The 17298-nt window shown below is 59.7% G+C and overlaps 1 protein-coding gene and 1 long non-coding RNA gene across 2 annotated transcripts in view; one reads left to right on the forward strand and one right to left on the reverse strand.

The window, feature by feature from the left end:
• The window catches only part of DNAH2 (dynein axonemal heavy chain 2), a 92733-nt gene extending 75669 nt beyond the window's left edge, over positions 1 to 17064 (forward strand). The window contains 23 exon segments of the mRNA XM_042965593.1: positions 1843 to 2007; positions 2577 to 2702; positions 2866 to 3014; positions 3086 to 3152; positions 3302 to 3452; positions 3666 to 3814; positions 4005 to 4138; positions 4257 to 4401; positions 4898 to 5097; positions 6016 to 6142; positions 7699 to 7885; positions 7979 to 8127; positions 8285 to 8468; positions 8693 to 8883; positions 13962 to 14153; positions 14319 to 14503; positions 14750 to 14978; positions 15068 to 15219; positions 15334 to 15448; positions 15929 to 16105; positions 16210 to 16284; positions 16445 to 16595; positions 16739 to 17064. Coding sequence (XP_042821527.1) covers positions 1843 to 2007; positions 2577 to 2702; positions 2866 to 3014; positions 3086 to 3152; positions 3302 to 3452; positions 3666 to 3814; positions 4005 to 4138; positions 4257 to 4401; positions 4898 to 5097; positions 6016 to 6142; positions 7699 to 7885; positions 7979 to 8127; positions 8285 to 8468; positions 8693 to 8883; positions 13962 to 14153; positions 14319 to 14503; positions 14750 to 14978; positions 15068 to 15219; positions 15334 to 15448; positions 15929 to 16105; positions 16210 to 16284; positions 16445 to 16595; positions 16739 to 16893 — 3555 coding nt within the window. The 3' untranslated portion in view covers positions 16894 to 17064.
• Positions 1106 to 3425, reverse strand: LOC122233436. Its single transcript, XR_006210981.1, has 3 exons — positions 3338 to 3425; positions 2894 to 3119; positions 1106 to 1988 (listed from the first exon to the last, which is right to left on the reverse strand). It is a non-coding gene; the product is annotated as an uncharacterized LOC122233436 (long non-coding RNA).
• Positions 17065 to 17298: the final 234 nt, after the last annotated feature.

Consider the following 17298-nt stretch of genomic DNA (forward strand, 5'->3'; position numbering starts at 1 on the left):
TTACAAAAAGACATAAAAGAGGAAAATCATGTTTTAAAAAAAGGCAAAGTGGCGGTGAGGTGTGATAATGGTGTTACGATCGCGGGGGAGATGTCCTTGTTTTGTTCTAGATCTGCACTGGGAAGGCTTGAGGCTTGACGTTTCATGAGTCTGTAACTTCCTCTAAGACACTTTGGCAAAGAACAGTAGACGAAGTGAAACCGGCGGAATGTTAACAACTGTTGAATATATGTGGCGGGCGTAGAGGTATTCATTGTATGGTTCTTTGTCCTAGGTTTGCAACTTTCCATAATTTTTGAGTTAAAAAGACAAAAACTGCAAACAGATTAATGTATGTATAAATATGCATGTATGTATTTTAAAAATAGTAGCCTAAGCATAATATTCAGAGATAGGGAGGCAGCTGCCAGAAGAAATAAAAAGAGAAATAGTTAAAAATAATTTGCTACTGAAGAACGGGACCAGGAGTGGAAGAGGTTTTGTTATAATTCCTTTTTATCGTATTATTTAGGTCTTTAACCTTATGCGTACATTTCTTGTATAAAAAATAGAAACAGTGAAGACAACACCACATGCAAAATAAGTAATGAAATCCAGAACGATCGTGGGCTGGCTGCTTCCCCACAGACACAGCTCCGCGGGAAGCCCAATTATAATCAGTGTTGCTGACGAGCCTGGACTGCGCGGGCGGGGGGAGGCAGTCACGTGAACCTGGCGACAGGTGGCACGTAGGGAAGACCGCCGGACAGCATGGCCTCCAGCGGGTTTAAGCCCACCTGTGCCAGTGCAAGGGCGCCCCTCTCTTTCTAGACCCCCAGCCGGTGTTTCGTCCCTGAGTGGCCCTGCTGACTCACCCCTTCGGAGTGACCCCTTCTTTCCCTGGATGTTAATACCTTCTAACATCACTACCCAGGCTTGACCTGGAAGGTGTGCTGTCACCCGAAGGTGACATTTGGGACCTCCACTTTGCCTTTTTTTTTTTTTTTTTAATGTTTATTTATCGTTAAGAAAGAGAGCGTGAGCAGGGGAGGGGCAGAGAGCAAGGGAGACAGAATCCGAAGCAGGTTCCAGGCTCTGAGCCATCAGCACAGAGCCTGACATGGGGCTCGAACCCCTGAACCGTGAGATCATGACCTGAGCTGAACCCGGATGCTTAACCGACTGAGCCACGCAGCTGCCCTGGGTGCTTTTGCTTTAAAGACAGTTTCTTGGGGAGTTAATCTATTGCATTTCCAGGGTCTTTTGGAGGTCAGCCTCAGTGGTTGGGCCCATGTCCTACGCCCTGTGCCCTCCTTCCCACAGCCCAGATGAGGCCCGGTGAGGGGCACCAGGCCAGCACGTGAACTCTGCACAGTTAGATCCCCATCCCTGTGTGGGTCCCTGCACCTGGGCCTTTGCCCCAGATGGAGTCCCTCTTCCTCTCTCCAACAGTTTCTAGATTTTTCTTTCTCTCTCGAGGTCCTGCCTTAGGGCCATGCCACACTGGCGTGGGGCTGGCAGTCGTTTCTGTGCCCTCTGATCCTCTCTTGCCAGTGCGACTCGTGTGGCTTATTATACTCCAAGGGGACTGTCTTCCTACCCGGCCTTGAGTTTCATGACAAGAAGTTTCCTGGCCCAAGAAAAGAGTGGCGGAGGGGAAGGGACAGAAGACCTCACGTCACCACACATATTTTGTCTTGTTTTCTGTCTGCGACAGCCCTACGGGGTAGGAGTTAGCATCGTCACATGGCACACCGGGCCACGGAGGCCCCAAGGCCTCGAAACGGCAGATGGGCCACCGGAACCCCCGAGCGGCGCGGCCACAAGAGTGGCGTTTGAGCCGTTCGCTCTGGTCCCTCCCAGGTGGCCGAGAAGCTAGAGATGCTGAAGAAGCAGTACGACGAGAAGCTGGCCCAGAAGGAGGAGCTCCGCAAGAAGTCCGAGGACATGGAAATGAAGCTGGAGCGAGCGGGCTTGCTGGTGTCAGGGCTGGCCAGCGAGAAGGCGCGCTGGGAGGAGACGGTCAAGGTGAGCTCTGGGGGCCCGCCCGGCTCTCCTCCCTGCCCGCCAGGTCCCAGAGCTCCACCCCCTGTCGGCTGAGGGACACTCGGGGGACATGGGGACCCCTGGGTGCAGGGACATCCAGGAACGGGGGACGGGAGCTCCCCCCCCCCCCCCCCCCCCCCCCCCCCCCCGTCCTACATGGTGCGAGCAGCGGAAAGCGAGTCTGCCATTGGGAGGCGGCTCCCGTGTTTGCACAGGCCTGGGGAGCGAGCGCCAGCAGGGCCTTTGCTGAAGCCCACGGACTTGATGACTTTACAGAAACAGTCCCCCCCCCCCCCACCCAGCATCCTGTCTCCGCCTTTATGGAGCCCCTGGCTTCAGGAAAGGGTTAGGCCTTATCACCAGAATGTAAACAGGATCACTGTGAAAGGCGGCGACTCCGAAGTGATTAGAACCAGGTTGGACTCCTCGGGGCCGAAGGTTTAGGACAAAGCGCCTCTTTGATGGAGCCAGTGTCCGGGGGAGAGAGCCGGCGCTCCCCAGTGCCCGGGGCCCTCCTTACACCCCCTGCCCGCCCCCCGCCCCCCACCCAGGGCCTGGAGGAGGATCTGGGCTACCTGGTAGGTGACTGTCTCCTGGCCGCCGCCTTCCTGTCCTACATGGGCCCCTTCCTGACCAACTACCGGGATGAGATCGTCACCCAGATATGGATCAGGAAGGTGAGGCAGGGCTCAGGTCCTCGTGAGCTCTTGGGCTCCGAGACCAGGGCTGCGGGGAGGTCGGGGAGACACCCGGGGAGACACCCGGCAGGGGCCCCGGGGCGGGGAGTGGGGAGCGGGGCTCGGGCCTCCAGGCTGACGTCCGGGGCTCTTCCCCGCCCAGATCTGGGAGCTGGAGGTGCCGTGCTCACCGCGCTTCACCTTCGATAACTTCCTGTCCAATCCTACCAAAGTTCGAGACTGGAACCTCCAAGGGTTGCCCTCGGATGCCTTTTCCACAGAGAATGGCATCATCGTCACCCGAGGCAACAGGTGAGGAGGCCGCCGGGAGCGGGGGCGGGGCAAGGGCGGAGCCTGTCTTCTGACTGACCGCCCTCCTTCAGGTGGGCACTGATGATTGACCCTCAGGCCCAGGCCCTGAAGTGGATCAAGAACATGGAAGGAAACCAGGTAAAGGCTGGCGGGAGGGGCAGGGCGGGGGCTGCTCTTGTGCCCCTGGCGTCTCTTCCCAAGCCTGCCTCTTCCTGAGGCCCGACCCGGAGTCAGATTTTACTCTGGGCCCCTCAGCGTGTCTCCCGTCTCTTTCCCTTGCTCTCTAGGGCCTCCAGATTATCGACCTGCAGATGAGCAATTACCTTCAGATTCTAGAAAAGGCCATCCAGTTTGGATATCCAGTGCTGCTCCAGAACGTTCAGGAGTATCTGGACCCCACGCTTAACCCTGTGCTCAACAAATCTGTAGCTCGAATCGGTGAGGGTCCAGGCTTCCTGTGGGGTTGGGCTGGGGGACAAATCCTAGAGACCAGCCAGCTGGGCCACGAGGTGAGGGGTTGGGGGGGGAGGGCCGGCCCTCAGACTGTGGCCCTCCGCTCACACAGCCCCGGGCTGGGCCCATTAGGGCAGCTGGGCCAGCCCACACCTGGTCACCAGGGCTCCTTTGCCCTTGACCCTGGCCCGGCTGCAGGCGGCCGGCTGCTGATGCGCATCGCAGACAAGGAGGTGGAGTACAACAGCAATTTCCGTTTCTACATCACCACCAAGCTCTCCAACCCCCACTACAGTCCTGAGACCTCAGCCAAGACCACCATCGTCAACTTTGCCGTCAAGGAACAGGTGGGGGCGGGGGCTGCAGCCTGGACGCAGCTATCGAGGAGCAGGAAGCACCCGGAGAGTCGAGTCGGCGGGGTGGAGACAAAGGCCCCCTGCGCTGGGCGGCGGGGGACAGGTGGGGGGAGGCGTGACCGGGTGCCAGGGGTGTGCCTTCACCAGAGCGCGAGTCCCACCGCGCGTCCCGTGCTCCCAGGGCCTGGAGGCTCAGCTGCTGGGCATCGTGGTGCGGAAGGAGCGGCCGGAGCTCGAGGAACAGAAGGACTCACTGGTCATCAACATCGCTGCCGGCAAGAGGAAGCTCAAGGAGCTGGAGGACGAGATCCTTCGGTGAGGGTGCACCCGCCGCTGCCACCCACCGCCCGGCCCAGCCAGAATCCCGGGTGCGGGCGGGCTGGGGCGGGAGGACTCCCCACCTCCCCGCCCGCCTACCTGCGCTTCCCTTCAGGCTGCTGAATGAGGCCACGGGCTCCCTGCTCGACGACGTGCAGCTGGTGAACACCCTTCGTACCTCCAAGATGACCGCCACCGAGGTGACCGAGCAGCTGGAGACCAGCGAGACCACAGAGATCAACATCGACTTGGCCCGCGAGGTGAGCCTCGCCCCTCGCTCCGCGCCCAGCCCCGTGGCCACTGCCCCCCCCCCCCGCAATTCCACTCCCCCCAGCACCGTGGCCGCTTCCCCCCCTACCCCTGCCCTGACTCTGTCCCCACCCAGCACCGTGGCCGCTCCCCACCACCCTGCCCTGACCCTGTCCCCCACCCACCCCCCCAGCCCCTGCCCTGACCCTGTCCCCTGCCCACCTCCCCAGCCCCGTGGCCGCTTCCCCCCCTACCCCTGCCCTGACTCTGTCCCCACCCAGCACCGTGGCCGCTCCCCACCACCCCTGCCCTGACCCTGTCTCCCACCCACCCCCCCAGCCCCGTGGCCACTTCCCCCCGACCCCTGCCCTGACCCTGTTCCCCGTCCAACCCCCCAGCCCCGTGGCCGCCTCCCCTCCCCACCCCGGCCCTGACCCTGTCCCCCGCCCAACCCCCAGCCCTGTGGTCGCTCCCCCGCCACCCTGCCCTGACTCTGCCCCTCCGTAGGCTTACCGCCCGTGTGCCCAGAGGGCGTCGGTTCTGTTCTTCGTGCTCAACGACATGGGCCGTATCGACCCCATGTATCAGTTCTCGCTGGACGCCTACATCAACCTCTTCGTCCTCAGCATCGACAAGAGCCACCGCAGCAACAAGCTGGAGGACCGCATCGACTACCTGAACGAGTACCACACCTACGCCGTGTACAGGTGTGCGCCCCGTGCCTCCGGAGCCCCCCACCTCCCCCGCATCTGCCAGGACGCTCCCGCGCCAGTGCTGCCCGGCGCCACGGCCACTGGCCTGTCCCCTGCTCCCCGTGGCGACAGAGCACGAGCTCCCTGAGCCGTGCTCGTATCCGCTAGGGTCCACGCTGCCCGCGCATCTCCAGTGGCCACGTGCCCCACAAGCACTGGGAATCTCGGTGAAATCCAGATCCACATCCAGCAGGCTGGGGCGGGGCCTGGTCCCGGGTAGGGGGCGGGTGGGGGACCACACTCTTTGTCCTCCTGCTTCCTTCAGGGTCCTGGCCCCTGACCGGCGCCCACACCCTCCTCCCGGCCACCCAGGCCTTGAGCCCCGCGGGTTCACTTGTGAATCTTTCTGCAGACCGTCCCTGCTCGGCTCCCCACGGCTGCTCCAAGGCCCATTAGCTTATGCTCCAGCTCTCCCGGGAGTCCTCCCTGCTCCTCCTCTCCCACGCCTGCACTGGGCGGCTCCTCTCAGAAACTGTCCAGTGGGGGCCCCCTGCCCTGCCATCCCTCGGAGGCCCGCCCACCCCGTACAGGACCCATCACATCACCGCTTAATCGGTGGGCTCTCTGTCTGTCCTCCCTCTTCTGCTGACTTCCTCCAGGACAGAGGCTGGGGCTCAGAGATGACTCTGCCTTTAGGACCTACACAGAGTAGGGGTCAAATCGATGCTGCGTGTTGTTTAATGGAAATGAATGACTGGTTTCACCAGTGAGCTCTCTAGGTCCCTGAGGGTTTGGCCGTGGACAAAAGGTTTGGGCTAGATGCCGATTAAGGCCCTGCTTGTGCGTAAGGCTCCGCGATTGTAGGACCCGCAGTCAGTAACCATTCACGTTGTGCTTCCTGTCCCCTCCGCCCTCCGGGTGCCCGTCTCTCAGGTACACCTGCCGCACCCTTTTTGAGCGCCACAAGCTACTATTCAGCTTCCAGATGTGTGCCAAAATCCTGGAGACCTCTGGCAAGCTCAACATGGACGAGTACAACTTCTTTCTCCGCGGGGGTGTGGTGAGTCGGTCAGAGGCGTCAAGGATGGGGACGGGGACATGTATGACCAGGACTCCGGGCCGGACCGTCAGGCCCAAGGCTCCAGCGAGCGAGCTAAGGAAAAGTGCCAGGAGCAGGTCGGGGGGGGGGGGCCTCTCACATTACAGGTGATGACTTGGGGCCCCTCTTACCTGTGACCCACTGACAGGTGTGGTCTCTCGCATCTTGCACTACTGCTCAAGCCCCTCCTTTCCCAGCCTGGGTTCCATGGTCACCGTTACATGCTCCCCCCCCCCCCCCCCGCAGGCACCCTCAGCGCCCACTCCCGTATTGCTTTTGCTTGGCGAAACCACCACTCTGGCTCGATCTTGCTCTCCTGTTCCTGTGTGGCCCAGGAGGCTGGGCCTAGCTGGAGAAAAACACTCCCACACCGAATGGACTCCCTTTAAATCCATTAGGCCCTTAAAACTGCCAGACAGGGGCTCCTGGGTGGCTCAGTCAGTTAAGCGTCCGACTTCGGCTCAGGTCATGATCTCACGGTCGGTGAGTTGGAGCCCCGCGTCGGGCTCTGTGCTGACAGCTCGGAGCCTGGAGCCTGCTTCGGATTCTGGGTCTCCCTCTCTCTCTGCCCCTCCGCTGCTCCTACTCTCTCTCTCTCTCTCTCTCTCTCTCTCTCTCTCTCAAAAATGAATAAACTTTGAAAACAAATTTAAAAACACCTGCCAGACGGTGACACCACGTTTCCTGGGCCGGCCTCTCTCCACCCCCCTGGACAATGCCGGGCACTTCTCCTCTCATCCGGGTTACCAATAACTAAGAGCCTCCCAATGCTCCCCACCCCCAGTCTGTCAGCATGCCCACCTCCCTGGTGTCACCTCCCATGGCCTGCCCTGCCCCCCCCCCCCCAGGGCTCCTGCATTCGCTGTCCCTTCTGCCACAGGTGCACCGCAGCTCCCACTCACCAACTTTAACGCTGGATTCAGATCGCGCCTCCCCGAGACCTCCTTGACTTTCCTATTTAGTACTTCAAACTACCCCCAGAACTCCCAATCTTTTGTATGCCGTTCAGCTCATTCTACTGTGGCGCGACCTTGCCACCTTTACCTAGCACTGGATAACTTAATTGTTTATGTCTTTGGCTCATTATCTGCCCTCCCGTGTTGGAAAATAAGCCCCTCGGGGGCAGAGATATGTGCCCTTTATATTCAGCGCCGCGTCCCAGTGCTCAGAACACACAGTGGGTGAGCAGAGAGTATTTGCTGAAGAGGGTGAAGAAGGCAGGGGGCCTTTCTGCAGGGCGAGGTCATTAGGGCGAGAGACAGTGTCACCAGGAAGCCAGCAGAGGGCGCCAGCTCCCCAAATTTGCACCGTGAGGTGTCCGCTCGGTGCCGGGGAGACCCTGCCCCGCCCCCCCCAACCCCCCTCCAACTGACTTCCCCAGTCCAGGCAGAGCCCAGTGCCTCTGGGACTCCCATAGTCCTTTCCTCGTGGTGCCCGATGCAGGGTCTCGGCTGCCTCATCATTAAATGCTTTGGAGGGGTTCCGGTCAGTCCCCTTCCTCCTCTCTCCTTGCCCAGGTCCTGGATCGCGAGGGCCAGATGGATAACCCGTGTACGAGCTGGCTCGCCGACGCCTACTGGGACAACATCACAGAGCTGGACAAACTGACCAACTTCCACGGGCTCATGAACTCCTTCGAGCAGTACCCTCGTGACTGGCACCTGTGGTATACCAGCGCCACCCCGGAGAAGGCCATGCTGCCAGGTGCCCCCTCCCCGCCGGGCCCTTCCCCTCGCTCCCTGGCCCTGGCCCCTCCGAGCGAGCGAGCGTCTGCTTCCCGGCCCTCTCCGTCCCCAGGCGAGTGGGAAAACGCCTGCAATGAGATGCAGCGAATGCTGATCGTGCGCTCCCTGCGCCAGGACCGGGTGGCCTTCTGTGTCGCCTCGTTCATCGTCTCCAACCTCGGCTCCCGTTTCGTGGAGCCGCCCGTGCTCAACATGAAGCTGGTCAGTGGCTTGGTTTCCTCCTTGCCCCCCCCCCCCGCACCCCCCGGGCCTTCCTGCCTGGCTCCGCGGTGCCCCCAACCTCTGCTCTTGGGCAGTCCCCGCTCCCCCCACCCCGCCCCGCCTCACGTGGCCTTCTCACGCCCCGTGCTTCTGGCAGGTTCTGGAGGATTCGACCCCACGCACCCCGCTGGTGTTCATCCTGTCTCCCGGTGTGGACCCCTCCGGCGCCCTGCTCCAGCTGGCGGAGCGCATGGGCATGGCCCAGCGTTTCCACGCCCTGTCCCTGGGCCAGGGCCAGGCCCCCATTGCCGCCCGGCTCCTGCGAGAGGGGGTCCTCCAGGGTCAGCGTCCCGTCCTGCTCCCCCACCCCCGTGCCTGGTGCGCGTCTCACTCCCCGGAGGCCCCGGCCTCCGTCACACTACCGTGACCGCAGCCCCCGCTTCTCCGGAGGGCCCCCGGCACCCCCTCCCCCCCCCCCCCCCCGCACGCGCGGAATCGGGTGCGACGTGTGGGGACACACGGGGCTCGGGGAAGGGCCCCCGCCGAATCCAGTGCCCCCTTGCAGGACACTGGGTGTTCCTAGCTAACTGCCACCTGTCGCTGTCTTGGATGCCCGACCTGGACAAGCTGGTGGAGCAGCTGCAGGTGGAGGAACCTCACCCTTCCTTCCGCCTCTGGCTCAGCTCCAGCCCCCACCCGGACTTCCCCATCTCCATCCTGCAGGCCAGCATCAAGATGACCACGGAACCGCCAAAGGTACGGCTCTCCGGCGGCCGGCGCCAGCGGGAGGCCCAGCCTCCACAGCCGCCTGGCCTCGGGGCTCCGCTCGCCTCTCTCGAGAGAACCCCCCTTCCCCCCCCCCCCCCCCCCCCCCCCCCCCCCCCGCCTCTTCCCTCCGGGCGCCAGGCTCTTAGCACAGAGCGGTAGGATCCAACACCGCTAGGCTAGCCGGTTACCCGTGCCCGGCATGGTCCCTCTACCAAATTCGTTGAGAACACACACACCCTCTCAGGTAGGTGCCGTCACCCCCATTTTACAGAGAGGAGACTGAGGCACAGAAGAGTAAACAGCTGGTCCACAGGACCTCCCTGCCTCCCGGCATTTCCTTCCACCTCTCCCCAGTGCCCCCGGCTGCCGGCCCTTCTCCCTCCAGCTCTGCTGAAATGTTTTTCTCCAGCCCGGAGGTCACCGCTGAATGCGGCCACACCGATCGCGCTCCTGTGTCCCCCCCTGTTCACCTCTGCTTACGCCGCTCGAGTAGCTTTTCGGTGCTTTTAGTCGGAAACCCTTGCTGACCTGGCCTGTGAGCCCCCCTCCCCCCACCCTGTGCCTCTGGGCCCCACCTACCCCTTCTCCCTTCCCTCTCTTCGCTCCACCCTCAATTCTTAAAATATCTTGTTCCTCTTCCTCCAGACCCTGCACCGTCCTGCCCCAAGGCTTCCGCACAAGCTGCTGGGCACCCCCACCCCCACCCCGCCGCCCCCTCCTTCGCCCCTTCAGGCCTCGGCCCTCCTCGTTGAGCTCAGCATCCCAGTGATACACTCTCATAGAACCTTCCTGCTGGTCCTTTTACCGTGTGAGCTTGGTTCTGACGAATGCCCGCTGTCTTCTCTAGACTGGAAACTCCGCGAGGCCAGAGGACACACCTTTTGCCTCTCTCTCTCTCTCTCTCTCTCTCTCTCTCTCTGTCTTGCTCACCTTGTGACTAGCACCTGTACGTAATAGGTACTCAACCAGTAAGTCTGGACACACGTCTTTCATCATGTAAATCCTCCTCGCCTGCCTTGGGGCAGTTGACACCGTGAACTGTCCCCCCCACGCGCTTGGGGTTCGCCCTCTGTCTCCCGCCACGTCACTTATCACGCCTGTGTTTCCTTTTCCTCTTGGCCTCTGATCGTATCTCCAGGCTCGGTCCTTGACCTCCAACTTGGCTCATTCTCCGTTTCCCCCTTTCACAACTCGATGGAGAAATTGTCCTCTACCTGATCCTGCCCAGTCCTCGTCTCTGGCCCCGGGAAGCAAACGCACTCCCGGGTCTGAATTCCATCTGGCGACGAGGCGTTTCCTCCTGGCACGCCAGAACCATAAATCCCGTACTCTCGGAGCAAGTGGCCAGCCCGCCACCGCAGATGATCTCCTCGGCCCGGTGCTGTTAGCGGCGCCTCCGTTTTTCGAAGAACCTCTTTTTGCTTTCCAAGAAAGGTGTATGCCTTGGTGGCAGAGGGCCCTCTGTTGGCTGAGCGCCCCGCGAGGGGCACAGGTGTGTCAGAGCGGAGGCAGGTGCTACTTCTGGCCGCATAAGAAGGTGGAGGCCACCTGGAATCTGGGGGCGGCCTGGGAGGAGGGGGGATGGTCGGAGGGGGGGGAGGGGGGAGGGGGGGAGGGGGAGGGGGAGGGGGAGGGGAGGCTCGCCCCGGCTCCACCCAGGGGAGATTTGTCCTCACCACCCGGGGTCTGCAGAACCTCCGGGCGGGAGCCAGAGCTTCAGGGAAGGCCGAACATTCACGGCATACTTGTTTGCAACAGGATTTCTCTCGGTGGCGAAGAGGGCACTATTTTTAAATGTTTTACTTGGAAATCATTGGAAACTTACGCAAGAGTTGTAAGAACGAGACTACTCTAGGGTTCCTGGCTGGCTCCATTGGCAAAGAGTGTGACCCTTGGTCTCAGGGTGTTGAGTGCAAGCCCCACACTGGGCCTGGAGCCTACTTCAAAGAAACAAACAAACAAACAAACAAACAAACAAAAACAGAAGAAGAAGAACACAAACACTGTGTCCTCACAGCCTCACAGCCGTGGACTCGTTACCCAGACTGTTCCATTTTTAACATTTTGCCTCACCGGCCTTATCATTTGATCTCTCTCTGCGTCTCCACACACACATGCTTTCTCCGAACGCCGAGGGTAAACTGGGAAAGACATCATGGTCTTTTCCCACTAATACTTCAGTGTATTTTGGCATAAAGGGCTCAATCCTGAGAAGGATTTTTTTATTTTTTTTTCAATACACACTACAGCACAGCTGCCCAACTTCAATAAACGGATAGAGCGTTTGAACCCAATCTATTATATATTCCGATTGTGGTAAAGGACCCAGTCATGTCCTTTTTAAAATTCTCCCCCAGCACAGGATCTGTTCTAGGTCGGGTATTGCAATTTTGTTGTCCTGTGAAAGAGGCCAGTGTTTGCATCGGGATACACGAGAGCAGCCCCAATAGTCAAGGGGACGGTGGCTCGTTTGAGTCTTACAAGTAAGAAGGTCCCCATGACCACAGCCCCCAGTCGCCGGTTTGGGTGCGATTCTGGAGTGGTATTCTTGGTTGGATCACTGCCTGCCTTCTAGTCCTTTCCTTTTCATTAAATATTAAGCAGATACAAAAGAATATAAAATCCACGCAAGAGGGGGTGCCTGGGTGGCTCGGTGCATTGAGCGTCCGACTCTTGATTTCAGCTCCGATCACGATCCCAGAGTGAAGGGATCAAGCCCCGCATCAGGCTCCGTGCTGAGTGTAGAGCCTGCTTGGGATTCTCTCTCTCCCTCCCTCCACCCCTCTCCCCCACACCTGTTTGCACCCTCTCTCTCAAAAAAAAAAAAAAATTCTAAAATATATGCAAAGATATAAAGGATCCCCATTCATTTTTAAAAACATTTTAAACATCTTTATTTAGTTTTGAGAGACAGAGCGTGAGCGGGGGAGGGGCAGAGAGAAGAGAGAGAGGGAGACACAGGATCTGAAGCAGGCTCCGAGCTGTCAGCACAGAGCCCGACAGAGCCCCACGTGGGGCTTGAACCCAGCAACTATGAGATCCTGACCTGAGCCGAAGTCGGATGCTCAACCGACTGAGCCACCCGGGCGCCCCCATGGATCCCAATTCAATACACACAGGTGTGCCCATCTTCCTGTGTAAGAAAGACGATTCCCGTTCCCACCGCCCTCCCCACTCGGCTGCAGCCACTTTTCTCAAGGTGCGTCTGGCTTGTTTCGTTCAGCGCTGGGTACTTGACATTGATTCACGCTGCTTATGTTTCACGGTTCCTCATATGCTCCACAACCTAATCCTTCGTCCGCTTTGTGTTTTGCGGGTTGTCTTTTCTTCCCCCCCCCTTGTTAACTATTATTATTGGTGAATAGAGATCCTTAATTTGTATGAGATGGAATTTAGCTCTTCTCTTCTTTATGGCTTGTGCTCCTAGGTCTCGTTCAAGAAATCTTTGCTCACTGCGAGGTTGTAAAGGCACTCCCCTGTCTTCAAAACCGTTTTATAGGGGCACTGGGTGGCTCCATCGGTTAAGCGTCCGACCTCGGCTCAGGTCACGACCTCACGGTTTGTGAGTTCGAGCCCCACATCGGGCTCTGTGCCGAGAGCTCAGAGCCTGGAGCCTGCTTCGGATTGTGTGTCTCCCTCTCTCTCTGTCCTTCCCCTGCTCGCTCACTCTCTCTTCCTCTCAAAAATAAACAAACATAAAAAGAGTTTTATACCCTTTCACATCCATGTGTCTCAACCACTTGAGACGGATCCTTGTGAGCGTGGAATGAGGCAGAAGTCTAATTTTCTTGCCCCCCAGCCCCCCACGTAGATAACCCATTCTCCCAGTACCATCATCGAATAGCCCACCATCACCCTTCCGACGTTCGATGCCTGCCAGGCCTTAACTCCCCTTTACGCACACCTAGGTTTCTGGGCCCTTTATCTCTCTGTTCATTGGTCGGGTTGATTATATTCGGGTCAGGATGTACCGTCTTGGTTCCTGTTTGGCTCCATAATAATGCTCGCTAGCTGGTAAGGCAAGTCTCTTTACCTCATTCTTCTTCAGGCTATGCCATGGCCTTTGATTCTCCAGCAGAAATGTTGGAATTAGCTTGTCGAGTTCCACAAACAAAACCCTGTGGATCACTTTGGAGGAAATCGACGTCCTTAGTAGATCGAGTCTCCCACTCCATGATTATAGTACGTCTCTCTCCACGTAATCTTTATTTCAGTGAAGTTTTGTCATTCTCTCTATAAAGATCTGTACATTCTCACTGGACTTATTCCTAGACACGTTACATATTTTGATGTTACAAATGACAATATTCTTGCTTACGTATTTTCCCGACTCCATTCTGTCCCTCATAGACGGGGCTTCTTAAAGCACCGTTTCAACCTGTTGTGGTAGTACTCGAGACAGAAAGTGGCCCCGTGACTCCTGGTGAGCCACGGCCCTTCTGACCCCACCTGAGTCCTCGAGCTTGACTTCAGTTAGAGCCATCTCCTCACTTATTCTCCCCTTTGTGCCTTTATTCCCTCAATTCTTTCCATCTCCAGGAGACCGAGGCCCTCCTCTCAGCCTGGTGACCTCCTTCCCGTTTGTGAGACTTAGTCCAAATCCCGACCTGTTCTCGAAGCCTGATAAATCTATCACGTGGCATGCCCCTCCTCGATGATACACTACGGCTCCTCTAATCTACACTGAACCTCTGTACCTAATGGTGTACGTTTTTGTCCGTTAATAGTTGCACGGATAGGTCCTCATGTTTTCTGGTATTCCCAAATCGAGCCGGCCTGCCCGCCGTCGAGAACATCATGGCTGAGAGGATCAAAAGTGGGGGGACGAGGAGGCAGAGCTCCCAGTAGCCCACACAGTGCCCGCGTGCAAGTTAGAGAAAGGCGCCCACCCAGTCCCGTGAATCAGTGCACATCCTGGCGCGCAGGTCAAGGGCTGCACTGCAGCCCTCGCTGACCTCTTCGGCCAGTGCCCTCGTGCAGTCAGCAGCCTCCGCAACTGTGGCGGTGCTACTGGCAGGGCTTGGCACGATGCACGGCACCCCACCTCCGCGCTGCACTGTCCCCAGGGCCTAAAGGCCAACATGACGCGCCTCTACCAGCTGATGACGGAATCGCAGTTTTCCCGCTGCTCCAAACCTGCCAAGTATAAGAAGCTTCTGTTTGCCCTCTGCTTCTTCCATTCCGTGTTGCTGGAGCGCAAAAAGTTCCTGCAGCTCGGCTGGAACATCGTCTACGGCTTCAATGACTCTGACTTTGAGGTTTGTGCTAGCAGGGGGCCGGCATCCCAGCGCCCCCTCTCCTTGCACTTCCTGCCTTGCGGCTCCTCCCCCTCCCACCCCCCCGCCCCCCGCCCCCTGCCACCGAGGGAAGTTCCTCCCCTAACTGTGTGTGGGGGTGGGGGTGGGGGCCGGGACCACGCACAGGTGTCGGAGAACTTGCTGAGTCTCTACCTGGAGGAGTACGAGGAGACACCCTGGGATGCCCTCAAGTACCTCATCGCCGGCGTCAACTACGGCGGGCACGTCACGGATGACTGGGACCGGCGGCTGCTCACCACCTACATCAACGACTATTTCTGTGACCAGACTCTCTCAACCCCTTTCTACCGGTGAGGGGGAGGTGGCGCCGAACAGGGGGCCAGAGGACACCCGGCAGGCCAGGTGGCAGGACTGGGGTTGGGGGGAGCGTTGGAGGGGAGGCCAGGAGGCGGGGTTTGTGGGGCCGGGAGGGGAGCAGGTGCAGGGAGCCGGCGGAGGGGGCACACGCGCCTGCAGAGGGGCCAGGGGCTTGGCCTGGCGCCGAAGCCCCAGAGTGCGGCCCACGGCGTGGTGAGAATTATGCTGTGGGTCGCCAGGTTGTCCGCACTGGAGACTTACTTCATCCCCAAAGATGGGAGTCTGGCCTCTTACAAGGAGTACGTCAGCATGTTGCCCACCATGGACCCCCCTGAGGCCTTTGGCCAGCACCCCAACGCGGACGTGGCCTCCCAGATCACCGAGGCGCGGACTCTCTTTGAGACTCTGCTGTCCCTGCAACCCCAGATTACACCCACCAGGGCGGGAGGCCAGAGCCGAGAAGAGAAGGTAGGCAGGGGTGGGTGCCGGGGGAGGGGGGGCAGTGGGGGTGCGGGGAGGAGAGGGGCCCCCCCGCTCAGAGCCCCTGCCCGGGTCAGGTCCTCGAGCTGGCTGCGGATGTGAAACAGAAAATCCCTGCAATGATCGACTATGAGGGGACCCGGAAACTGCTGGCCATGGACCCCTCCCCCCTCAACGTGGTCCTCCTGCAGGAAATCCAGAGATACAACAAGCTTATGGAGACCATCCTGTAAGATGGAGAGGGGCTCGGTGGGGAGGGGGCGGGAGGAAAGGCGCCCCCCAGCCCCCCACCTGAGATGGCTCTGCCAGGCCCTTCTCTAAGCTCCCACCTCACCCTGCCCAGGTTTTCCCTGACAGATCTAGAAAAAGGCATCCAGGGCCTCATCGTCATGTCTACAAGCCTGGAAGAGATTTTCAGCTGCATCTTCGACGCCCATGTCCCGCCGCTCTGGGGGAAGGCAAGATGACCTAGCTGTCGATCCTCCTGCAACAATGAGCTGACCTCTGGCCCCGGTGCCCCCAGCCTCCCGGTTGTAGGAGCAAAACCAGGGAGCCGGGGTTTTGGAGCCAGACAGATTCAAAGCTGAAAGCTGGCTCTGCCGTTCACAGACTGGCTTTGCGGTTACTAACTCAGGGACTTAGGGCGAGTCACTAACCTCTCCGAAGACGCGTCAGGGATTCCTAGTGCTGTGCGCAGCTCTCAGTAGGTGCTTCGTTAACGGTAACCGGACAGCACTGTTGCTGGCCTGGTTAACTAGTGGTCGCTTTATGCTCCTTTCCCGGGAGGGGGCTTTTGGAGACAGCTTTGCCCGCCGTAACGGGGGACCCGGCTGACACCACATCTCCTCCTATCTGCCCCGAGTGCACCAAGTAAAGATCGGCAGGCGTGAACGAATGAACGCGTACACGCGCACCGCCTCCCCCTCCCCCTCCCCCAGGCGTATCCCTCACAAAAGCCACTGGCCTCGTGGACACGGGACTTGGCCACACGTGTGGAGCAGTTTGAGCTGTGGGCCAGCCGGGCCCGGCCTCCCGTGATCTTCTGGCTGTCCGGCTTCACCTTCCCCACCGGCTTCCTCACCGCCGTGCTGCAGGCCTCAGCTCGCCAAAATAACGTGAGCCACATGCTAAGTGTGACGGGGGGGACGGGGGGGGGGGCTGGCCACCTGGGCTCGCTCCTCTCTGGGGCCGCCCCCTTATTCTCGCCTTCCATCACCAGATTTCGGTGGACAGCCTCTCCTGGGAGTTTATCGTTTCCACCGTGGATGACAGCAACCTCGTGTACCCACCCAAGGTGGGAGCCAGATGTGCTCCGACTGGGAACAAAGGCGGGTCTGGTGGAGGAGGGCGCTGGGAGCAAAGGGGGGAAACAGCTGGTTGGCAAGGGAGAAGGGAGGCCAGAGGCCAGGGGTGCTGGCAGCCTCGGGTCCAGACTTCTCCCCGTGTCTTCCCAGGACGGCGTGTGGGTCCGGGGCCTGTACCTGGAGGGCGCCGGCTGGGACTGGAAGAACTCCTGCCTGGTGGAGGCGGACCCCATGCAGCTCGTCTGCCCCATGCCCACCATCCACTTCAGGCCGGCAGAAAGCCGAAAGAAGAGCGCCAAGGGTGGGATGGCGCCCTCAGACCCGCCTTCCGCGCCCCGAGTTTGGATCCCAGCCCCTCCTCTGCCCCGCCCCTCCCCCCACACCTGTGCCTGCTCTCCCAGAGGCCCCAGCGCTCTGACTCCCATCCCCTCTCCTTTCCCTCAGGCATGTACTCCTGTCCCTGCTATTACTGTCCCAACCGGGCAGGCAGCTCAGACCGAGCCTCCTTCGTCATTGGCATCGACCTCCGGTCCGGGACCATGACATCTGATCACTGGATCAAGAGGGGCACCGCTCTACTCATGAGCCTGGACAACTGAGGAGGCCTCCTCTTCCTCCCCGCCTGAGGGAGGGTCGGGGACTCTAGGGACTCTTAATGCACTTCGGACCAGGGCTGGACTTAACTCTGGCCTTGGCCGTGGTCGAATGCGCCGCGGGATGGGGCCCTGGAGATAGCTAGCCTTTAATAAAGGTGGAAGGATTGTCTTGGAGCTCAGAGCAGGAAAACACCCGCAACCACAAACCTTAAGCCTCTCAATGGGGTGGTGGGGGGTTGGGGAGGGAGGAAGCCCGGATCTCACAGAGGAAGCGAACCCCTGCGAGCTACTGCTTTTGGACTGGGAAAGGAGCTTGGGAAGCGGGAGGTGTGGCCTTGAACGAGGGGGCAGGGCTGTGGGGCCTAAACCGGGTGTGGCTAAATCTCGGGGCTGGACTTGGGCGGGTGG

Source organism: Panthera tigris, chromosome E1 (assembly GCF_018350195.1).
Source record: "Panthera tigris isolate Pti1 chromosome E1, P.tigris_Pti1_mat1.1, whole genome shotgun sequence".
Taxonomy (NCBI): domain Eukaryota; kingdom Metazoa; phylum Chordata; class Mammalia; order Carnivora; family Felidae; genus Panthera; species Panthera tigris.